Source organism: Narcine bancroftii, chromosome 1 (assembly GCF_036971445.1).
Source record: "Narcine bancroftii isolate sNarBan1 chromosome 1, sNarBan1.hap1, whole genome shotgun sequence".
NCBI lineage: Eukaryota > Metazoa > Chordata > Chondrichthyes > Torpediniformes > Narcinidae > Narcine > Narcine bancroftii.
The window spans coordinates 228,841,287-228,867,371 of NC_091469.1; the positions used below are offsets into that span (position 1 = coordinate 228,841,287).

The 26,085-nt window shown below is 42.3% G+C and overlaps 1 protein-coding gene across 2 annotated transcripts; it reads left to right on the forward strand.

Moving 5' to 3' along the window:
• Nucleotides 1–25,786, forward strand: macir (macrophage immunometabolism regulator). 2 transcript variants are annotated; one of them, XM_069892430.1, is made up of 2 exons: nucleotides 1–152; nucleotides 20,124–25,786. In XM_069892430.1, the coding sequence occupies exon 2, from the start codon at nucleotides 20,146–20,148 to the stop codon at nucleotides 20,767–20,769; it is 624 nt and encodes a 207-aa protein (XP_069748531.1). In that variant the 5' UTR covers nucleotides 1–152; nucleotides 20,124–20,145; the 3' UTR covers nucleotides 20,770–25,786. The 2 variants fall into 2 exon arrangements, with proteins under 2 accessions (XP_069748531.1, XP_069748536.1); XM_069892435.1 differs by lacking the exon at nucleotides 1–152 and adding an exon at nucleotides 163–224.
• The last annotated feature ends 299 nt before the right edge of the window (nucleotides 25,787–26,085 follow it).

Genomic DNA, 26,085 nt, shown 5'->3' on the forward strand with positions numbered 1-26,085 from the left:
CTTCCCGTTAACCCGGAGAAGGCGAGACTCCGCCGCTGCGGTGTCGTTTCCATCAGGATCATGTGATAATCCGGAGCTCTCCACCTGCCCCCTTCCCCACCCCCGCTCTCATCGTAAGGCGAGCGGCGCCGTCTCAGGAACTCCCATTCAAGGTTGGTGTGGTCTCGTCTCCTTTCCCCTCAGCCCCATCCAATCCTGCCTCGGCTTTTCAAACGACATGCCAGGTCAGATCTATGTCTTGTTTTAAACTGGGGGCATCAGCGGGGAGGAGGCTCGCCGCTGCGTCCAAGCCCGTGGTGTGTGGGGGGGGAGGAGGGGAGGGGGGGAGGGGGGGGAGGGGGGGAGGGGGGGAGGAGGGGAGGGGGGGAGGAGGGGAGGGGGGGAGGAGGGGAGGGGGGGGGGATGCTGGGCTGCATCAAACCCCGCATCGCGCAGGTGAGCGCTTACACGCTCCCACGTCTCTGGGCCAGACCCTTTCCCCAAGGGATCGTGGAGCCGGGGCATGACATGCTCCGGGTGGGGGGTGCATGTATCTGCTGGAAGCCGGGCTCCGTGCTGGCCTGGCCCTCGCCCACCGAAACGCTGGTCTCCAGAGCTCCCCACCATCGGTTCCCTGCCCACTGACCGAGCGCGGCTGGACTCTCAACCAGGCTCCTTGAAAAGGCTGCGCGATTTGTCACCGAGACTGAAAGGGAATAGGCGGACGTGAACATCGAGTCGGATACGTGCCCGTCCCCCAACCTGTTGGCAGGGCGGGACGAAGGCCAACTGACGCTAAGTGCTCCCCCCTCGACCCTTCCATTGTCCACAGAGGTCGTATCACGACCCCCCTCCTGCATTCAGGACTTCGACTGAAGGGACAGACCTTTTGATTGTCAGTGCAGGATTGACAAATATATTGTGAAATGGTGGGGACCGCAGATTCTTGATGAAAGGGCAAATGCGTCAAGCCACATACAAATACACCCAGCTGGATTCCACACCTACAAATACACCCACTGGGTTCCACACCTACAAATACACCCACTGGGTTCCACACCTACAAATACACCCACTGGGTTCCACACCTACAAATACACCCACTGGGTTCCACACCTACAAATACACCCACTAGGTTCCACACCTACAAATACACCCACTGGGTTCCACACCTACAAATACACCCACTGGGTTCCACACCTACAAATACACCCACTGGGTTCCACACCTACAAATACACCCACTGGGTTCCACACCTACAAATACACCCAGCTGGGTTCCACACCTACAAATACAACGAGCTGGGTTCCACACCTACAAATACACCCACTGGGTTCCACACCTACAAATACACCCAGCTGGATTCCACACCTACAAATACACCCACTGGGTTCCACACCTACAAATACACCCACTGGGTTCCACACCTACAAATACACCCACTGGGTTCCACACCTACAAATACACCCACTGGGTTCCACACCTACAAATACACCCACTGGGTTCCACACCTACAAATACACCCACTGGGTTCCACACCTACAAATACACCCACTGGGTTCCACACCTACAAATACACCCAGCTGGGTTCCACACCTACAAATACAACGAGCTGGGTTCCACACCTACAAATACACCCACTGGGTTCCACACCTACAAATACACCCAGCTGGGTTCCACACCTACAAATACAACCAGCTGGATTCCACACCTACAAATACACCCAGCTGGGTTCCACACCTACAAATACACCCACTGGCTTCCACACCTACAAATACACCCAGCTGGGTTCCACACCTACAAATACAACGAGCTGGGTTCCACACCTACAAATACATCCACTGGGTTCCACACCTACAAATACAACCAGCTGGTTTCCACACCTACAAAAACAACCAGTTGGTTTACACACCTACAAATGCACCCAACCTGGTTACACACCTACAAATACAACCAGCTTGGTTCCACACCTACAAATACAACAAGCTGGTTTACACACCTACAAATGCACCCAACCTGGTTACATACCTACAAATGCACCCAACCTGGTTACACACCTACCAATACAACCAGCTTGGTTCCACACCTACAAATACAACCAGCTGGTTTACACACCTACAAATGCACCCAACCTGGTACATACCTACAAATACACCCAACCTCGTTACACATCTACAAATACACCCAACCTCGTTACACACCTATAAATACACCCAGCTGGGTTCCACACCTACAAATACAACCAGCTGGGTTCCACACCTATAAATACACCCAGTTTAGTTACATATTCAAATACACCTAGTTGGGTTCCACACCTACCTTCAAATTCATCCAGCTTAGCTATACATACAATTACACCCAGCTTGTTTACCCACCTACAAATACACCCAGCTTGGTTACACATACAAATACACCCAGCTTGATTACACACCTACAAATGCACCCAACCTGGTTACACAGATTCAAATACACCCAGCTTGGTTACACACCTACAAATACACACAGCTTGGTTACACAGATTCAAATACATCCAGCTTGGTTCCACACCTACAAACACACCCAGGTTGGTTCCACACCTATAAATACACCCAGCTGGGTTACACACCTACAAATACAACCAGCTGGGTTCCACACCTACAAATACACCCAGTTTAGTTACACACTCAAATACACCTAGTTGGGGTTCCACACCTACCTACAAATTCATCCAGCTTAGCTATACATTCAAATACACCCAGCTTGGTTACACACCTACAAATTCATCCAGCTTAGTTACACATTCAAATACACCCAGTTTGGTTGCACACCTACAAATGCATCCAGCTTAGTTACACATTCAAATACACCCAGCTTGGTTACACACCTACAAATTCATCCAGCTTGTTTACACATTGAAATACACCCAGCTAGGTTGCACACCTACAAATACATCCAGCTTGATTACACATACAAATACATTTAGTTTGTTTACACATATACAAATACACCCAATGTGGTTACACACATACAAATACACCCAGCTTGGTTCCACAACTACAAATACACCCTACCTGGTTCCACACCTACAAATACACCCAGCTGGGTTCCACACCTACAAATACACCCAGCTGGGTTCCACACCTACAAAAACACCCACTGGGTTCCACACCTACAAATACACCCACTGGGTTCCACACCTACAAATACACCCACTGGATTCCCCACCTACAAATACACCCACTGGCTTCCACACCTACAAATACACCCACTGGCTTCCACACCTACAAATACATCCACTGGGTTCCACACCTACAAATACAACCAGCTGGTTTCCACACCTACAAATACAACCAGTTGGTTTACACACCTACAAATGCACCCAACCTGGTTACACACCTACAAATACAACCAGCTTGGTTCCACACCTACAAATACAACCAGCTGGTTTACACACCTACAAATGCACCCAACCTGGTTACATACCTACAAATGCACCCAACCTGGTTACACACCTACCAATACAACCAGCTTGGTTCCACACCTACAAATACAACCAGCTGGTTTACACACCTACAAATGCACCCAACCTGGTTACATACCTACAAATACTCCCAACCTCGTTACACATCTACAAATACACCCAACCTGGTTACACACCTATAAATACACCCAGCTGGGTTCCACACCTGCAAATACACCCAGCTTGATTACACATACAAATACACCCAACCTGGTTACACAGATTCAAATACACCCAGCTTGGTTAAACACCTATAAATACACCCAGCTTGGTTACACATATACAAATACACCCAATGTGGTTACACACATACAAATACTCCCAGCTTGATTCCACACCTACAAATACACCCAGCTGGGTTACACACCTACAAATACAACCAGCTGGGTTCCACACCTATAAATACACCCAGTTTAGTTACACATTCAAATACACCTAGTTGGGTTCCACACCTACCTTCAAATTCATCCAGCTTGGCTATACATACAATTACACCCAGCTTGTTTACCCACCTACAAATACACCCAGCTTGGTTACACATACAAATACACCCAGCTTGATTACACACCTACAAATGCACCCAACCTGGTTACACAGATTCAAATACACCCAGCTTGGTTACACACCTACAAATACACACAGCTTGGTTACACAGATTCAAATACATCCAGTTTGGTTCCACACCTACAAACACACCCAGGTTGGTTCCACACCTATAAATACACCCAGCTGGGTTACACACCTACAAATACAACCAGCTGGGTTCCACACCTACAAATACACCCAGTTTAGTTACACACTCAAATACACCTAGTTGGGTTCCACACCTACCTACAAATTCATCCAGCTTAGCTATACATTCAAATACACCCAGCTTGGTTACACACCTACAAATTCATCCAGCTTAGTTACACATTCAAATACACCCAGTTTGGTTGCACACCTACAAATGCATCCAGCTTAGTTACACATTCAAATACACCCAGCTTGGTTACACACCTACAAATTCATCCAGCTTGTTTACACATTGAAATACACCCAGCTAGGTTGCACACCTATAAATACATCCAGCTTGATTACACATACAAATACATTTAGTTTGTTTACACATATACAAATACACCCAATGTGGTTACACACATACAAATACACCCAGCTTGGTTCCACAACTACAAATACACCCTACCTGGTTCCACACCTACAAATACACCCAGCTGGGTTACACACCTACAAATACACCCAGCTTGGTTCCACACCTACAAATGCACCCAGCTTGGTTCCACACCTACAAATACACCCAGCTGGGTTCCACACCTACAAATACATCCAGCTGGGTTCCACACCTACAAAAACACCCACTGGGTTCCACACCTACAAATACACCCACTGGGTTCCACACCTACAAATACACCCACTGGATTCCCCACCTACAAATACACCCACTGGGTTCCACACCTACAAATACACCCACTGGATTCCACACCTACAAATACACCCAGCTGGGTTCCACACCTACAAATACACCCACTGGGTTCCACACCTACAAATACACCCAGCTGAGTTCCACACCTACAAATACAACGAGCTGGGTTTCACACCTACAAATACGCCCAGCTGGGTTCCACACCTACAAATACACCCACTGGGTTCCACACCTACAAATACACCGACTGGGTTCCACACCTACAAATACACCCAGTGGGTTCCACACCTACAATTACAACCAGCTGGGTTACACACCTACAAATACAACCAGCTGGGTTCCACACCTACAAATATACCCAGCTGGGTTCCACACCTACAAATACAACCAGCTGGTTTCCACACCTACAAATACAACCAGCTGGTTTACACACCTACAAATGCACCCAACCTGGTTACACACCTACAAATACAACCAGCTGGGTTCCACACCTACAAATACAACCAGCTGCTTTTACACACCTACAAATGCACCCAACCTGGTTACATACCTACAAATACACCCAACCTGGTTACACACCTACAAATACACCCAGCTGGGTTCCACACCTGCAAATACACCCAGCTGGGTTACACAGATTCAAATACACCCAGCTTGGTTAAACACCTATAAATACACCCAGCTTGGTTACACAGATTCAAATACACTCATTTTGGTTCAACACCTACAAATACACCCAGCTTGGTTACACACATACAAATACAACCAGCTTGATTGCACATACAAATATGCCCAGCTTGGTTACACACCTACAAATACAACCAGCTGGGTTACACATACAAATACACCCAACTTAATTACACACCTACAAATGCACCCAACCTGGTTACACAGATTCAAATACACCCAGCTTGGTTAAACACCTATAAATACACCCAGCTTGGTTACACATATACAAATACACCCAATGTGGTTACACACCTACAAATACACCCAGCTTGGTTCCACACCTACAAATACACCCAGCTGGGTTACATACCTACAAATACAACCAGCTGGGTTCCACACCTACAAATACACCCAGTTTAGTTACACATTCAAATATATCTAGTTGGGTTCCACACCTACCTACAAATTCATCCAGCTTAGCTATACATACAATTACACCCAGCTTGTTTACACACCTACAAATACACCCAGCTTGGTTACACATACAAATGCACCCTGCTTGGTTACACACCTACAAATACAACCAGCCTGGTTACACAGATTCAAATACACCCAGCTTGGTTACACACCTACAAATACACCCAGCTTGGTTACACAGATTCAAATACATCCAGCTTGGTTCCACACCTACAAATACACCCAGCTTGGTTCCACCCCTATAAATACATCCAGCTGGGTTACACACCTACAAATACAACCAGCTGGGTTCCACACCTACAAATACACCCAGTTTAGTTACACACTCAAATACACCTAGTTGGGTTCCACACCTACCTACAAATTCATCCAGCTTAGCTATACATTCAAATACACCCAGCTTGGTTACACATCTACAAATTCATCCAGCTTAGTTACACATTCAAATACACCCAGTTTGGTTGCACACCTACAAATGCATCCAGCTTAGTTACACATTCAAATACACCCAGCTTGGTTACACACCTACAAATTCATCCAGCTTGGTTACACATTGAAATACACCCAGCTAGGTTACACACCTACAAATACATCCAGCTTGATTACACATACAAATACATTTAGTTTGTTTACACATATACAAATACACCCAATGTGGTTACACACATACAAATACACCCAGCTTGGTTCCACAACTACAAATACACCCTACCTGGTTCCACACCTACAAATACACCCAGCTGGGTTACACACCTACAAATACACCCAGCTTGGTTCCACACCTACAAATACACCCAGCTTGGTTACACAGATTCAAATACACCCAGCTTGGTTCAACACCTACAAATACACCAAGCTTGGTTCCACACCTACAAATAAAACCAGCTGGGTTCCACACCTACAAATACACCCAGTTTAGTTACACATTCAAATACACATAGTTGGGTTCCACACCTACCTACAAATTCATCCAGCTTAGCTATACATTCAAATACACCAAGCTTGGTTACACACCTACAAATACATCCAGCTTAGTTACACATTCAAATACACCCAGCTTGGTTACACACCTACAAATGCATCCAGCTTAGTTACACATTCAAATACACCCAACTAGGTTACACACCTACAAATACATCCAGCTTGGTTACACATACAAATACATTTAGTTTGTTTACACATATACAAATACACCCAATGTGGTTACACACATACAAATACACCCAGCTTGGTTCCACACCTACAAATGCACCCAACCTGGTTCCACACCTACAAATACACCCAGCTTGGTTACACACCTATAAATGCATGCAGCTTCATTGCACATTCAAATACAACTAGCTTGGTTACACATACAAATACATCCAACCTGGTTACGCACATACAAATGCACCCAGATTGGTTACGCACCTACAAATGCACCCAGCTTGCTTACACACACAGATACACCAGTTTGGTTGGAAATGCCACCTTTGTCCGGTACTGGATTTTGTGTTGCAACTTTTCATTGCCATTTTCCACTCATTATATTTCCACTCATTTTATTTTTGTTTATTAAATCGTGATATTGATGTTGTAATTCTTCAACGTGTCTGACTAACTGACCAGACATTAAGACTCAGTAAGTGTTGAATGTGAAATAGTAGGTTAAAAATTCATTTTTCTTCCAGGCCAGACCCCACAACTATATTAAATATAACCTGTTTTTAAAAAAAATATTTAGTTAACATTAAATCAGTAAGCAATATAAGCAAATTTTTAACTTACAACTAGGGCAATAGGAAAAAATGCAAATATGACACTTTAAAAAATTTGTTGGGCCCTAGTTCAGCTGCACCTTGGTAAATCCAGCACTGGAAAAAACTCTGTGCTGCCCCCTTCCCTTGGTGCCCTAAGCAAGTGCTTATTTTGCGTAATGGCCAATTGAGGCCTGTGGCTGTCTAAGATCACTCTTGGAAGTATTGTGTGCAGCAGTTCTGGTTGCCGCACTTGAGGAAGGGTGTGATTAAGGTAGAGAGGGTGCAGAAAAGACTCAGAAGGCTGCTGCTAAGACTGGAGGGTTTGAGATATAAGAAGAGGTTGGATAGGGTGGGTCTGTTTTCCCTGGAGCAAAGGAGGCTGAGGTGTGTAATCTTGTAGAGGCGTGATATTGAGGAATATAAATAATCCACAGGGTAGGGGACCTAAAGCTAGAGGGCATAAGTTTAGGTGAGAGGGGCAAGATTTAAGGGGGATCTCACAGGCAAGTGTTCTGCCCAGAGGATGCATATAAATGGAAAGAGAAAGGGGTAGAGACAGTGCATTTACAATGTTTTAAAAACGTGGACCAAACCCAGGTAAATGGCACTAGGTTGGGTAGGCACCTTGGTTAGCATGGACACGCTAGACCAAAGAGCCTGTATAATTCAGGTCCCCCTAAGCTGGGGAAAGCATTGATCTGAACAAGTGATACAGAAATGATTCACTGCTAGTTTTGTTGTTGATTAGGTTACTCAGCCTGTGCTGAATGAGAAATGCAAACAGAAGCGGTCACGTATTCTATAAGACGGTGTAATTTGAGAAAAAATATTGAAGTGTGAAGAATTTTGATGCTGATAATTTACCATCATGACTTTTTTCCCCACAAATGCATGGAGTTGTAGCTAATGTATATCTAAGGGGATGGAGAATTTTTTTTCCCCCACAAATGCATGGAGTTGTAGCTAATGTATATCTAAGGGGATGGAGAATTTTTTCCCCCACAAATGCATGCAGTTGTAGCTAATGTATATCTAAGGGGATGGAGAATTTTTTTTCCCCCACAAATGCATGGAGTTGTAGCTAATGTATATCTAAGGGGATGGAGAATTTTTTCCCCCACAAATGCATGCAGTTGTAGCTAATGTATATCTAAGGGGATGGAGAATTTTTTTCCCCCCACAAATGCATGCAGTTGTAGCTAATGTATATCTAAGGGGATGGAGAATTTTTTTCCCCCCACAAATGCATGCAGTTGTAGCTAATGTATATCTAAGGGGATGGAGAATTTTTTTCCCCCACAAATGCATGGAGTTGTAGCTAATGTATATCTAAGGGGATGGAGAATTTTTTCCCCCACAAATGCATGGAGTTGTAGCTAATGTATATCTAAGGGGATGGAGAATTTTTTCCCCCACAAATGCATGGAGTTGTAGCTAATGTATATCTAAGGGGATGGAGAATATTTTCCCCCACAAATGCATGGAGTTGTAGCTAATGTACATCTAAGGGGATGGAGAATTTTTTATCCCCACAAATGCATGGAGTTGTAGCTAATGTATATCTAAGGGGATGGAGATTTTTTTTTCCCCCCACAAATGCATGGAGTTGTAGCTAATGTATATCTAAGGTGCTGGAGAATTTTGTTCCCCCACAAATGCATGGAGTTGTAGCTAATGTATATCTAAGGAGATGGAGAATTTTTTTTCCCCACAAATGCATGGAGTTGTAGCTAATGTATATCTAAGGGGATGGAGAATTTTTTCCCCCACAAATGCATGCAGTTGTAGCTAATGTATATCTAAGGGGATGGAGAATATTTTCCCCCACAAATGCATGGAGTTGTAGCTTATGTATATCTAAGGGGATGGAGAATATTTTCCCCCACAAATGCATGGAGTTGTAGCTAATGTATATCTAAGGGGATGGAGAATTTTTTCCCCCACAAGTGCATGGAGTTGTAGCTAATGTATATCTAATGGGATGGAGAATTTTTCCCCCCATAAATGCATGGAGTTGTAGCTAATGTATATCTAAGGAGATGGAGAATTTTTTTTCCCCACAAATGCATGGAGTTGTAGCTAATGTATATCTAAGGGGATGGAGAATTTTTTCCCCCACAAATGCATGGAGTTGTAGCTAATGTATATCTAAGGTGCTGGAGAATTTTTTTCCCCCACAAATGCATGGAGTTGTAGCTAATGTATATCTAAGGAGATGGAGAATTTTTTTTCCCCACAAATGCATGGAGTTGTAGCTAATGTATATCTAAGGGGATGGAGAATATTTTCCCCCACAAATGCATGGAGTTGTAGCTAATGTATATCTAAGGGGATGGAGAATATTTTCCCCCACAAATGCATGGAGTTGTAGCTAATGTATATCTAAGGGGATGGAGAATATTTTCCCCCACAAATGCATGGAGTTGTAGCTAATGTATATCTAAGGGGATGGAGAATTTTTTCCCCCACAAGTGCATGGAGTTGTAGCTAATGTATATCTAATGGGATGGAGAATTTTTCCCCCCATAAATGCATGCAGTTGTAGCTAATGTATATCTAAGGGGATGGAGAATTTTTTTTCCCCACAAATGCATGGAGTTGTAGCTAATGTATATCTAAGGGGATGGAGAATTTTTTTCCCCACAAATGCATGGAGTTGTAGCTAATGTATATCTAAGGGTATGGAGAATTTTTTTCCCCACAAGATAGCACTCTCAGACTATTTGCATGTTGAGCCTTTAAGCTATTAGTGGAAACCAAATCTGACAAATTGTCTGACCATTTTAAATTGCTGCAGACCAGGCAAGATCACAAGCTCTCCTGTACAGAGAGTTTACAACATGAACAGACAAGACATTGTAGAGTTCTCCAGCATGGAAAGAATCCTTTGCCCCAACTTGTCCATGCTAACCAAACTAGTTCCATTTGCTGACATTTGTATCCCTTTCTTATCCATATATTTATTTGTCTTGACGTCTTTTGAACATGACAATTGTCCTTGCTTCTAGCACTCGTTGTAGCTACTTGTTCGAGATGCCTACCACCATCTGTGTGAAGAAGGTGCCTTTTAAATATTTTCCCTCTCACCTTAAATCCATGCTCCTTTGTTTTATATTCATCTGCTCTGGGAGCAGGGGGAGGAAGGCTTTGACTGTTCACCCTATCTCTGGTCCTCGTTATTTTAACCACTGGTGCTCCAGGAAGAAAAGCTCCAGCCTTTCCTGATAATTCAAGACCCATGAACATTTTTTGACTCTTTTCTCTACACTTTCCAGCTTAATATCTTTCTAGAAGTGTACAATTGAATCATGATGTCCCTGCTCTGATTGCATTCCCCAGGGCTACATCAATCACCATGTAAGACTTGCTGTGGTTAAACCTGCCACTACTTTGCACTTGTCTTGAGTTAAATTCCATCTGCTATTCCTCGTTTCAGATTCTGTTGAAATCTTAATTAATCTTCTTCACTGCCAACAATTTTCTGTTTTCCTCAGCAAACTTACCAACCATGCTGACTACATTGTCACCCAGGTCATTAACATTGCTGTCTAACAGTGGACCAACCTCTGTGGAAAAAGGGCTCCAATCCAAGTAATAATCCTCCTACCATCCAGCCATTTCTGTATCCCGTTGGGCAGCTCACCCTGAATCCCATGCAATCAAACCTTTCACACCACGTGGGGTCCTATCAAAGGCCTTTCTAATTCATCCTAGGCTGCAACTTAGCACGTTACATGCCAACTGCAACTGCACATAGTATCACAGTGATAGAGGGAATCTTAATTTCTAATCTTGTTTACCATTTGTTATGTGCACTTTTGGTCTCCTGCCCCACATCTGCTTCATATGCCTTTTTAACATCTGATGCAAATGGTCGGGGACTATCTTGATCACCAAGAAAATGCTTGTAAATCTGGACGGTTCTGAGGGGCATTCATAGTTATGTTTTTGGATTTAGATATATTTTGGTGACTTCCACTCTTCTATGATCATTAGTCATTAATCTTGCAAATCAAGGTGCACTTCTTCACATTGCAAAAGTACGTATTTGCTTTATTTGATTTTTCATTTGGGAACCCAGTTTTGTAAGGAGGAGCAGGAAATTCAACCATGACCATGTAACAGTGACCAAGCTGCTGAGAATGGTACTGTCAGTTCAGGAAATGTCAGATGTTTCAGTTACCAAAAGTTTGAGGTTCCACAGCCTGTGGTTACAAGGCCACAGAGAAGGTCCATGTTGATAATTCCATGTTTTGTCTGCACACATCACAAAAACTGCATTTAGATGATCTTTCTTGTTCTCTTTTTTTTCTTACCCTACTTAAATGAATCAGACATCACCGAACTTAAACAAGGTGAGAGCACAGAAGAAAATGATTTTAAAAATTCCACAGGAAACCCAATGATTTTCTGGATTTCAAAGAAGAGGTAGCTGCAGTTATCTCTATTTGTAATCTAGGTTCATCTAATCTCATTTTGTAATCTGGGGAAAGCATGGGAATATTTAAACAATTTTTAAAATTCTCCATCGAACTGTTACTATTTTGAAATAGATAAGTGCAAAGTCGGGAATAACAATTCCTGAATGCGTCATTGATCCAAATTTTTGTAATTTGCCATCTTGCTTCACATCCTCTCAACTGATTCGCTAACAGCTTATCAGATTTATCACCGTGGATATAAAGCAGACATCTTCAGTGTGGAGGTGAGCGGTCGAATTTAGGGGAGTTGATGAATGGCCCAGATTCAGTGGTGTTGAGGGTCTATTTCCACAGTTTCCCTCAATGATATGACTCAATAGAAATAGTTTACATGTGCTACCTTTGTAAAAAAAATCTCTTTCAATGTGGTGCATCTCAATGCATTCTGAAGAGGTTACAGATTTGGATTAGTAATTTTTCTTCCTAATTTGTTGAAGAACATTGATGTCCCTTGATTGATGTTTTCAGTGATTTTGGAGCACCAGTGCTAATTTTTCTCTTCCTGTTTTCCTCTGATCAATTGCATGGAATCTCTTTCTACTAAGTCCTCCAGGGATAGTGCTAAATAATAAAGTAAGCCACACGACAAGGAAGAGTGGTGTTAATCTGCCACTGGACTATCACGCTTTCCATGTAAGATGGAACCACAATTGAATAGGAAACAGAAAACGTGTCCACTCCAACCAGTTATCCAGGCATTATAGCTGACTTTGAGAATCTTGAAGATTACGTAATCAAATGTTCTTTCAAGCTCTCCATATCCTGTGTGTTTACAGAGGCTGTTGATATTGTAACAACCCAAAGAATATAGTAGGCAAGGGTGGTGAACAATATTCCTGAAGGAGATTGGGACTGGAACACTGGATTGGGAGAAGGGTAGGTGGAAGGTCAACGAGGTTCCTGGATGGTGAATCATAGAGAAGATATGTTGGGTGCTGTTTATCCTGAAGACTGACAAACCAAAATGCTGTGGAAAATTCAGTCATTTTCATTAGAGTTTATTGAAAGCATAGACCAAAGGGAGGAAAAGCTTTGAAATCTATTATTTGAGCCACATAAGATTGAGGCAACATCTTTTCTTTTTCTTTGGCTTGGCTTCGCAGACGAAGATTTATGGAGGGGTAAAGTCCACGTCCGCTGCAGGCTCGTTTGTGGCTGACAAGTCCGATGCGGGACAGGCAGACACGGTTGCAGCGGTTGCAGGGGAAAATTGGTTGGTTGGGGTTGGGTGTTGGGTTTTTCCTCCTTTGTCTTTTATCAGTGAGGTGGGCTCTGCAGTCTTCTTCAAAGGAGGTTGCTGCCCGCCAAACTGTGAGGCACCAAGATGCACGGTTGGAGGCGATATCAGCCCACTGGCAGTGGTCAATGCAGCAGGCACCAAGAGCTTTCTTTAGGCAGTCCTTGTACCTCTTCTTTGGTGCACCTCTGTCTTGGTGGCCAGTGGAGATATAACACGATCTTGGGAAGGTGATGGTCCTCCATTCTGGAGACGTGACCTACCCAGCGCAGTTGGATCTTCAGCAGCGTGGATTCGATGCTGTCGGCCTCTGCCATCTCGAGTACTTCGATGTTAGGGATGAAGTCGCTCCAATGAATGTTGAGGATGGAGCGGAGACAACACTGGTGGAAGCGTTCTAGGAGCCGTAGGTGATGCCGGTAGAGGACCCATGATTCGGAGCCGAACAGGAGTGTGGGTATGACAACGGCTCTGTATACGCTAATCTTTGTGAGGTTTTTCAGTTGGTTGTTTTTCCAGACTCTTTTGTGTAGTCTTCCAAAGGCGCTATTTGCCTTGGCGAGTCTGTTGTCTATCTCGTTGTCGATCCTTGCATCAGATGAAATGGTGCAGCCGAAGTAGGTAAACTGGTTGACCGTTTTGAGTTCTGTGTGTCCGATGGAGATGTGGGGGGGCTGATAGTCATGGTGGGGAGCTGGCTGATGGAGGACCTCAGTTTTCTTTAGGCTGACATCCAGGCCAAACATTTTGGCAGTTTCCGCAAAACAGGACGTCAAGCGCTGAAGAGCTGGCTCTGAATGGGCAACTAAAGCGGCATCATCTGCAAAGAGTAGTTCACGGAGAAGTTGCTCTTGTGTCTTGGTGTGAGCTTGCAAGCGCCTCAGATTGAAGAGACTGCCATCCGTGCGGTACCGGATGTAAACGGCGTCTTCATTGTTGAGGTCTTTCATGCCTTGTTTCAGCATCATGCTGAAAAAGATTGAAAAGAGGGTTGGTGCTTCTTTTGAGGCGACATAATTGCGTTGGAAATGACCAGTGCTAACCCCAGGACTTAGTGATATGCCCCATGCTCTTCCATGGCTTACAAAGCATGATGGAATGTTCTCTGGATGTTAGATAAATGCATTCCAAATAATGCATCATCCAGGATTTGTTCAGACAGCCTGCTCGATCATCATTAAACATTTACTTCATTATATGGGTCAATGGTGACAGCGAACAAGGCGCCATGTGACTATTTGCAAAGCATCTTGAACAGAACCTCACAATCTATGACCATGGCATTCCCACACTGTGAGGGCAACATAAATGTCTTTTTATATTTTTTTCTTGAAAATTATCTTGAGACTGAGAATGTTGCAGTGGAGAATAATCAGAAAGGAAGAGGAAATAACTGATTATTTTTGTCTTTTTTAAAATGTTCTTTACACATGAGAAGTCGCTATTGTTTGTTGCTCAGAGCGTGTTAAGAGTTTTAAGATTGGAGTCATTCAAAGTATGTGTCGGAGTGGAACTCTGCCATTCATGAAGGAAGTTAAACTATCGGTTGGGCTTTATATCATTTGGGGCCAGATCATGGGCATTTCGAGTCAAAGGGGAAAAAAAGAAATAGATTTCCTTAAATGAAGAGAAACCCCACAATGATGTAAATTTGGAATAAGAGCAATATTGGAAATACTCAACATGACAGGTAGGATCTGTGGAGAGAGAAATAATAATTGGAGACAGAAATTGTGGGTGCTGAAATCTCCATTTAAAAAAAAACAAACTGCAGGAAGAACTTGGCAGGTTGAGCAGCATCTGCGGGGAGACATTAATTGTCCATGTTTCAGGCCCAGACCCTTCTTTAGGACAATGAGGGCAGGAAGGTAACCAGTATATAAACAAATAGCGTTGTGGTGGGCCTATGGTGATCGGCAGCTGGAGCAAATTGGGGAAGGTGCGAATATACATTGTTTAACCATCAGGTTGCTGATACCCAGGCAGAGTGAGGTGTACAACTTTCCATTTTCTGGTAGTTCCATTTATCAGGTTTTTCGTTACCAGGTAATTTCATTTTCAGGTAATCCTTCTCTCCTGTTTTGTGTGTTCTCTGTCTTTCCAATCTATGCCCTTTCTATGCCCCTCCAGCTCCCATCAACCATTTTCATCCTCCTCCCCCCAGTCCCCAAACTGCCCAGTTCCATCCTCCGACTTCCCGCATATTCCCTATTCCCGCACCCCCAAATCTGCCTTCTCTTTGTCTGCATCCATTTATCCACCCTCCTGTCTCCTTACTCCACACCTGGTTCTATCTCCCCATTACACTTCACCCCCTTGGTATCCACCTGCCTGGTCCCATCTTACCCCTCCCCTGACATGAGCTATCTCCCCTCCTCTCTTAACCGTTGGTGTCTTGACCTGAAAACGTTAACAATTCTCCACTCCCCACCCCTTGAGAGATGCTGCTTGACCTGCAGGGGTTCCTCCAGCATTTGTTTTTTTTTTGGCAAGAAGCAAGAGTTATTGTTTCTGATTCATGTCCAATGGATCTGGGAAAAGTGAGAAAAGCAAACATGTTTTAGATTGCAGTGAGGGAGAGGGTTGGAGGAACCAAAGGAAATATCCGTATAGGGTTGGACACTAAGGCTGTCCAGATGACACATTGTTTTCAATGCTGACTGGTTAATAGATGAATGAGGCAGTTAAAGAGAAAATAGAAAGCACAAGGGCAGACTAGAGCTATGAGGTGCAGAACGCAGAATGGACTGGAAATCTGGAACACGAATATGTTAGCAATAGCAAGCAGGCAGCAGTTGTCACAAGAGACCTGGCCACTTCTGACATTGAGAGGGAGAACAAGCAGTCTGAACCTGGTGAATTCAGTATTCGGATCTGAGACTTGGAACATTGCTAAGAACGAAGTTTATGTGCTGTTCCTTGATATTAAATTGGGTATTGTTCATATAGTCTGGGAATGGGATAGAGAAGAGGGCATGCATATGGAATGAGCTGCTGGAGAAAGCTGGGAAGATGGATACAGTTGTAGCGGCAGCTACACTGCCAACGGAAGGATCGCACAACCAGATGAGTTGAGTTCAGTGAGCAAAAACTGATTTATTGCAGGCTGCCCGGCTGGTCTTATACTCCCAGCCCAGACCTGGCTGAGAACCGTGCTGGGGGGGCCCCAACGTCACTGGGGTGTCACGTGGGTCCCCAAGTGCGGGCTTCTGAGCCTGGTGCCGAGGTCGGGAGGAAACCCCCGATGGTGCCATTGTGGCCAGCTGCCCTGCCATGTGGGTGACAAGCGGGGCTGGTTTGCCTGCCTAATGGCGCTACTGCCACACAGTTATGATATTTGAAAGGTGTTTGGGATGAATGCATGGATTGAGAAGAGTTTGAAGTATATAGGCGAAACACAGGCAAATGAGACAAGCTCAGTTAGGCAACTTGGTTGGCATGGACAGGTTGAGTCAAAGGATTTTTAAAATTTAAATTTAGACATAAAACAGCACAATAACACCCTCTTGGACTGCAAGTCCGTGCCACCCAATTGACCTACAACCCCCGGTACATTTTGAATGGTCAGAGGAAATTGGAGGAACGGGGAGAATGTACAAACACCTTGTAGACAGCGCTGAATTCCAACCACGATTGCCGGCGCTATAACTTCATTGCGCGAATTGCTATGCTAACCATGCCCATGTGATATTAAAGTAAGAGATGATTCAGGATTACTCTTGCTAACTGAGGGGAAGTAGCTTACAACATAGAGATGATCCACATTATGTTGGATTGGAAGAAGTACAAGTGGAAAAAGTGTGGCTAGGGTCACTGGAAGGTGGGAAAGGATGAGGTAAAGGGACAGGGAAAGTGCTGTGAGAAAGTAGGTGGTGGCAGAGATGGTAAAACAAGCCAGGGAGTCACAAAGGGGATGGTCCCTTTGGTTATATTGAACAGGGAACAGAAGATGTTTCCAGTGTTGGAATTAACATTTTTTTTCAGTTCTACTTCAAAACCATTGCATGGTAAGCTTTGGCCCATAGCTCTGTATCATTAACCTTGGGTTTTCTAATTCGTTTTGGGGGAAAAAAGAATATCAGAAAACAGCAAAGATTTTGATCTAAAGTTTCAACTATCTTTAAACACACAAGACATGCCATGGCAAAGAACAGTGCGCATTTGAGGGCCCTTGTTCAAAAAAGAAGAGATAGACTGGAGTACTTTCATCCAATGTCAAATGTGAGAAGGTTCTGAGAATTAATAAGGCTGTCCAGATGACACATTGTTTTCAATGCTGACTGGTTAATAGATGAATGAGGGCACACAGATTTTACAAGTGTGGCAAATTTGAGTTTTTGAACCTGCTGCTAACTGATCTCGACACTGGAAATGCTACCCAATTATTTGCTTGAAGCCAAGTATTGCAAATCAACGATTCCATCAAATCTCAGGTAAACATGTTTCGCGAACAGAGGTTGTCCTAGTTGAAGCAGAAAGGTTTAAAACAACTCCGCCTAATCATCATCAGTGGAGAGGGAATGGGTAGTCACTGGCCTTTCAGGAAGTAGTCTGGTGAGACTGAACTATCTCCTTGAGTCACATTGCCAGCTTATCACCCTGACACGTGGACACACTTCCAAATGGTGCAATGGCCATTTCTGCTTCTTAAATGAAACTAAAATTAGCTAAAGATCGACAAATAAGGAAAATGGGGAACTTGTTTTGATTTTATAATACGACATGCAAATGATGCTTGAAACAAACAGTTCAGTATACTGTTTTGAACAATTTTTAAAATAATATCTTTGTCCAAACAGTGCATGCTGAACATTTTGTAATTGAGATGGAAGGGTCTGCATAGCCACTGAGCTCTGAACAGTTCATTAAATTATATAATTTAGGTCAATCTTTGGATTCTGAATTGGCTTGCCGACAGAATGCAGAGCATGGTTATAGATGGAATGTATTCTGTTTGCAGGTCGGTGACTAGTAGGTTCCAAAGGGATCTGTTCTGTGCTTTGTGAGGTATATAATATCTATAAATTATCTGGACAAAGAAGCAGAGGGATGAGTCAGCAAGTTTGCAGATGGCACGAATGTTCGAGGTAAAAATTTTTAGTCGTGCAGCTTGGTTGCAGGCCCTTTTGGCCCATGAGCCTGTTCTGCCCAGTTACACCCAATTGATCTACAACCCCCGTAGGTTTTGAATGGTGGTAGGAAACTGGAGTGCCCAGATGAAAGCTACGCAGACACAAAGACAACATGCAAACTCTTTACAGACAGCTCCAGATTCAAACCCAGGTCGCTGGTGCTGTAACAGCGTTGCACTAACTGCATGGATCGTTTAGAAGGTTGGTCATAGGTTACAACAGGGTATTGATAGGATGCAAAGTTAGGAAGAGAACTGGCAGATGGAGTTCAATCCAGATAAGAATTATGTGATGAAGTAAAACACAAAAGTCTCCCAACAGTGTGGTTGAGGTAAAAACACAATGCTGGAGAAACTCAGAAGGTCAAACAATGTCCTTTACATAGCAGAGATAAAGATACATGACCAACATTTCGAGCTTGAGCCCTTCATCAAGATATTGTGATGCACTTTGCAAAGTCAAACTGTGGTTAATGGCAGGATTCTTAACAGAGGTGGGGTCAGTATTAGTATACACCTTTCTGGTCCATGTCTATGGCATATCGATTTTATTAACAGACTATAATCACCACTAAAATGGCCATTGGGAAAGCATCTCCATCTGTTATACCAGTAGGGTAGAGTCTCTCTACAGCCATAGCCAATAGCAAGCAGTCAGTATAATAGCTCTCCCCCATTACATCATCCCGGCATCGATTTAAGGTGAGTGGATGATGAAGGTCAGAGATAAGATATTTTACATGGATGGGTGCCTGTAATGCATTGCCAGGGTGTGGGGGTGGTAGCAGCTATTATAATGAGGATATTTAAAAGACTCTCTTAAATAGGCACAAGGATGTAGGAATAATAGAGTGTGAGGTAGGGAAGGATTATTGGAGTAGGTTTACATAGGTTAGCAAATCTTTGTGGGCCTCAGGGCGTGTGCTGTGCTATAATGCTCGATGGCTTTACGCATAGTTTGCCTGCCTGCAGTGTCTAATCTTCTGTCATGCATTTCTCCATTATGCCTGTGGCTTTAAATTGTACTCCTTTCGTCACTTACCGAATCAAATACCACTTAGTGTTTTAAAAATCGTATGGTACTGTTCCTTCAAGACAAAATAAAAGCTGAGATATTTATGAAAATTGTTGACTAAATTTTTTTTAGACATACAGCACGGTAACAGGCCATTCAAGCCCATGAGTCCGTGCTGCCCAATTTACATCCAACCCCTGGTACATTTGGAACGGTGGGAGGAAACCAGAGTTCCCGGGGAAAACCCACACAGACACGGGGAAAACGTACAAACTCCTTACAGACAGCGCGGGATTCGAATCCCGGTCCCAATTGTTGGCACTGTAAAGGTGTTGCGCTATCTGCTATGCCAACTGTGCTCCCCCAGAAATGTTTATAATGTTTCAAAGAAATTCCATCATGACTTCAGAGCCTTGGTCTAACCCTTATGGTATGTTTGTTTCCTGATGGTATTATGTTATATTGTACTTCAGACTGACAGCTGCCAATTACACAATGGAGGTGGACCTCAGTGGTATTTCCAGGGCAGTCTTGCCCATCCTTCCTGTACCACCTGTTGATGTTAACTCTCCGGGAAAACCAGAGCCAGAGAAACCTCGTAGCTCCAGCACCCCATGTTCTCCAGTCAAGCGGACTGTTTCTAGCTATCAAATTCTTCACATGGACACCAACTATCTGGTTGGCTTTGCTACAGGCGGTGAACTGTTAAAATTGGCCCAAAGGTGGTCAAGTAGCGAGGGTGGAGCAGCAGATGTGGTGTCTGCCCAACATACTAAACAGCCGGATGTGGGACTAACCAGAAATTCTCATGTCTACAGAACCAAGAACCGGTATTATCAGCCATACGAGATCCCAGCTGCAAATGGGCGAAGGCGGCGGCGAATGCCAAGCTCAGGGGAACGAACCATCAGGTCATTGTCCTTCGAGCCCAACAGATGCCTACGTGGCCCTTTGCCAGTTTGCCTCATTAAAGGAAAAAGAGCCCAGTCAAAGTCCTTGGATTATCTAAACCTAGATAAAATGAGTATAAAGGAGCCAGCAGACACAGAAGTACTGCAGTACCAGTTGCAGCATCTCACACTGAGAGGGGAGCGTGTGTTCAGCAGAAATAAAACTTGAAAAGAAACACATTGCTTCATTCAACGTGTACAAGAAACAACACTGGGCTCGTGGAAGTCAGTAACGTATTTGCCCGAATTTCATTGTGACTGATGGGAGCAGTCGAACTGAAAAAAAAAATTGACAGTAGATATACAAGTTTTCCTGATGGAACACTGATTCTATACAAACTATGCACTGGCTGCAAAACAGGTGCTCTTTCCAGTAGAATTAATGTGGGTTAGATAGTGTAGACGGCCAGTGTTACATTGCAGAAAGATTTGGAAGCAGTCTACTCCAATGTTACTGGTAAATGGTTAAAATGGTATTTTATTGTTGTGGCAGTAATTTGAATGGCTGACGTACTGCTGCACTGTTATTCTATAGCAATAATAACCAATTGTCTTTGGTTAACGTTCCTGTCCCTTTTATTAATTAGTTTGTTTATGAATAGTAGCTGACATACTATTATTGGAAAGCAACAAAATGTTATAGAATTAAATGAATGTAACTGCCGGGGTACAATTCAGCAGGAAGAAAGTCCATTTTAAATTTACAATACTTTTGCATATATATATATATATGAATGTTCAAATTTCTCTTGTCTACCATTTTTAAGCTGTTAAGACTGGTCTCTATCAGCAGATTAATTGCTGAGTGAAGATTCTCAACAGCCTATTTACATGTTCTGAAATGAACTATGAAGTTTTCACTGCGGATGATCTTATTTGAGCCAGATATATTAACCCATGCCTACGTTGATCCATGGACTAACTTTCTCAAATATAAAAGATAAAAATACAAGCTTCTTTGGCTGGGAGGCAAGCTTCAACTACTTTTTCTCAAATGAAGCGGCTCATATCAAAATGTAATGAATCAATGGATAAGGGAAATATTTTATCAGTACATTATCTCTTTCTAATTTAATATTATTTAATGTAATAATTATCGATGTATTAATATCTGATATATGTTTAACAAAAATAAGCTTGCTCTTTCTTTCAGTGTATGAGTGTGGTGTTGTAGTTGGCTCTGCATTGCCTTTGAAGGGAAGTATTGAGGATATTGCAGAGCTTCCCATTGTATTTTTTGATATTAATCTTCGGTATTACACCATGTTTCCAAATGTTCAAGAATACCTAAAGTGACTACCTTAATTATTTCCCATTCACCCATTTCCCTTTTCTTTGTTATTTTCCAACATACAGTACAACTGTTCCTTGGTGAAAGTTTACACTTATGATGAGCAGACACGATCAATCCTTTTTTTTTGGAAGCTTGTTTCTGATTTACCTTACAATTATATCTTCTGTTGAAAGTCTTTTATTGGGATTGATGAGAATTCTTCCTTCTGTCCTCTGCACCATTAGCTGGAATGGATGAGGGAAAATGGGTCGTCTTCTGGAATTCTCATAAACAAGTTGGCAGCTCTTACAAAATATTAATTGAATATTCACATTTGGACTGTTTTAAAGATGTGCAAACAAGTCACTAAAATAAATGTTTCTTTCAATATCTCCAAACGCAGAGAGAGGCAGTTGGAAAATTCCTCTACCAAAATTGTGCTTATTCAGCTTCTTGAAGTTTGCATCATTAATTTTATTGATGCATTTTCTCATATACAGTAAACTTAGCTAACAGGGGCAAAGGGAAACTAATTAGTTTTAATTTTGTAGGAAAAAAATCTAATTAGTTGTAAATTTCCTACTAATTTTTGTGGAACTCCAGTCAATAGTATCACCTCCTTGAACCGCTGAGTTGAAGTGAATTAATACCATCCTGTGTCACAAGATCACTTGATCTCTATTGCCCAATCAGCTTGCTGCTAATCTGAGCTTTTCAACTCCAACTGCCTGAGTCACCTAACTCCAATTGTCAGGTGCAGCCTTCAGATAAAATCCCTGTTGAAGTCTGCTACAATTTCTTCTATTGTTTATGGCTTGCAGTATTTTGCCAATGGCCATCTTTTGGTGTTTCTTTTCGAAAGATTTTATTTTGCCATGCAATCTTTCTGCACAACTGCCTAGCACAGTTCAGCTAAACTGTGGCGATTTAGCATAAAGTATGATACCTACTATTGGGAACTGAAATAATTGATGATTATAATGAGTACAATGTTTCTTTCCAGAATTTTATTGTAAATCTTTTTGAAACGTGTGGCAGTAATTGTGGAGAGGTGTAAAATGTTTCCTGGCTTATAGAGTCATATTTGCTGAGATGCATGTCCTTGTATCAAAGAGGGCACCTAGCAAAAGAATTCTAAACTCTATGTAGCAAGAAGTCATTATTAATGATTTGAGTTGAAACCTGCTGGAAGTCAGAATAAAATTCCAGTCAATGGGTGTTTGAAACAGAAGTAAGTAATTAAAGCATACAATGTCAGTATAGTTTCAAATTTCCCAGCTTGAATTGCTAAGAAGCTCCTCTTAAAGTTCATCTGTGGTCAAATAAATCATTATTTGTTCTGTTATCCAAGGACTTCTCTCTCTAAAAGAAAACTTCATTTCTTTTGTGTATCTTTCTTTGAATCGAGTGCAGAGATTCTCTTTTGCTCGCACGTCTTTGCTTTATGACAGTACATGTAAGAAAATGGCTTATTGTCATTTTTTTAAAAATTGTTCTGGTCAATGACAATTTACTTTATTGATTTTGGATTACTGACACATTTTCTTTTTGGGCCTGAACTATTAAGAGCGTTGATGGAGAAGGAAGTTAGGTATTGTTTTAAATAAATTGCTCATTGATGGTTCAGGCAGTACTGGTTATGGAACTAAACAAGAAAGTTACATCTGCACACTGGCTTCATTATTTAATGCTTATGACCCTGGCATCCCCTAAGTAGGTTTATTTTAAATGTGATCAAACCAACATTAAAGAACTTGTATTTGTCATGACTCTCAATATAGACCTGCAACATTACCTCCTGACTCTCGAACACAATCCCTGCCTACTGAAGGCTATCAGCCTTCTTAACTACCCTGTCAACTTGTGTGGCAACCTTGAGAGATCAATGGATTTTGACACTAAGGTCTCCCTTCTATCATACTGTTAAGAATCCTGCCATTAACCATATTCTCTGCCTTCAAGTTTGACCTTCCAAAAGGCATCACTTCACACTTATCTGGATTGAACTCCATTTGCCTCTTGTCTGCCCAAATCTGCATCCTGTCAGGATCTTCTTGTAACCTCCCACAACCTTCACTTTCAACTATCCACAATACCTCCAACCTTTGCGTTGTCTGCAAACATCCCTCTACCTCTTCATCCAGTTTATTTATAAAACTCACAAAGGGCAAGATCCATTACTACCCTCAGTTTTCTTCAGGCAAAGCCAATTCTGAATCCACACAGCGAAGGTTCCATGGATCCCACACCTCATGACTTTCTGAACGAGTCTCCCTTGTCAAATGCCTTACTATAATCCATGTACACCACATCAATTTTTTTAGTTACCTTTGCAAAAAGCTCAATTAGATTCCTGAGGCTTGACTGCTCTCTAACAAAGCCATGCTGACTCTCCTTGAGAGGTCTATACTTCTACAAATACTCCTAGCCGCTGTCTCTAAGAATCCTCTCTAACAGTTTGCCTCCAAGTGAAGCCTTAGGGCATTTTGTGTGCAATTAGTGATAAGTCTGAGATTCCAATAGTTCCTGGAATTTTTCTTTTGTAGTGCACAAACTCACCTGTTTTCTCTCGGCCCTAGAACAGAGTGTTTACAGTTCACGGTAACTTGTAGAATAGAATGTGAATCATCTGTTATAATAGAGATTCACCAATCCAATAGCAAGAAGACTAAATGGCTTTAAAGACTAAGTCTTTAAATGGCTGGCTGATGCCCTGCATAAAAGAAACTCCAAGGTTTGAGTAACTGGTGATTAGAGTTGAATAATTGGCTTGGTCTAAGAAGTTTAGAAAATAACCAGATGCTTGGATGGTCCAACTTTACATACTGAAGCTGTTATCAATGTTGCATTATCAGGATGGTTTCCACCCAATCTAGGAGTACGTTGCCTCCAAAGAGATGCAGGCTCCCTGTGAATATGAGAGAATGTTCTCATTATCCACTTTGAAGACCTTTTCAAGGGAGTTAGAAATATTACTGTTGGATGGTAACATAGAAATCCATTGTATCCACGGCAACATCGGACAATTTCCTGAATAGATTTTAATAGCTAAATTGCAGATGCTTTAACTTTCCCCGAAAAGAGAACGATGACCCTGGATGTGATTTTCATTTTCCTGCCTCCTTTTGACTGTCTTCATTATTACAAAGTGTGAGATGAGTTGCATTTGTTTCCTTAGTAAATTAGATAATTAAACTTTGATCTAAGCATATTCGTGAGTTACATCTGTGAGTGATGCAATTTTTTAAATTACCCTTTGCAAAGATAAAGCTGGGAACTGTTGATGAGCAGATTTTTTTGTGTGAAAAGCTCGTATTTTATACACTTCTAGAAGGGTGCTAGACAAAATGGCGTCTCTCTGTCTGCCTTATGGTAGACAAAGTTAAGAATTTCATGTATGTTACATTTTAAATGTAGTATTACATGATAATAATGGAACCTTTACCTTTACTAAGCTCTTTTCATGACCTGCTTTTAAATGTTCATGTTCCGGTAAATCAGGTTTCTTGTAATGAATGTTCTAGCTTTAACCTTCGAATAAAAGATTTTACAAAGTTTGGAGCTACAAACTTTGCTGTAAAAGATTAGAATATGTAGTAGATGTATAACGATTAATAAACTCCTTATCTAGAAATAGTTAAGTATGAAATGTCTCTTCTGGATACTGCAAATGTTACCTTTCTTCTCCCTCCCTTCCCACAATTTGTTTGACCACAGCTAGTTCTTGTCACAACTTCACTTGAAAATGTTGGTTACTCTCACAAACTGGGCGAGTAACTAAAATGAGACGTATTCAAGGAAATTACAATAGCATTTCAATTTTGACATGTGTAACATTTAATCTGTTTGTGGAATCCACTTTCCTTTGATCCAAACAACTAATATACAGAAATAAAGGGATTTTTAAAAAACATCTGTGGTCTAACTTGTTTTCTACTTCTCCCTGTTTAAACATATCCAAACTGGATGCTGGAGTTTGGTTCCTACTTTTTTGAGTGGAATATCAACACTGCGTGCGCCCTGGCCAGCAACCCAAAGGGCTCACTCTTTGTCAGGCCACAATGGGTATCTAACTGGGATGCTTATCCACACCAATGTAAGCTGTTAAATTTGCTGCAGGTCACGACTGGCAATGTAGAGAAACAGGAATAGGTCATTTAGCCCTTCAAGCCTCTCCTAGCACAATTATGTCAATGTCATTTTTCCCATGCA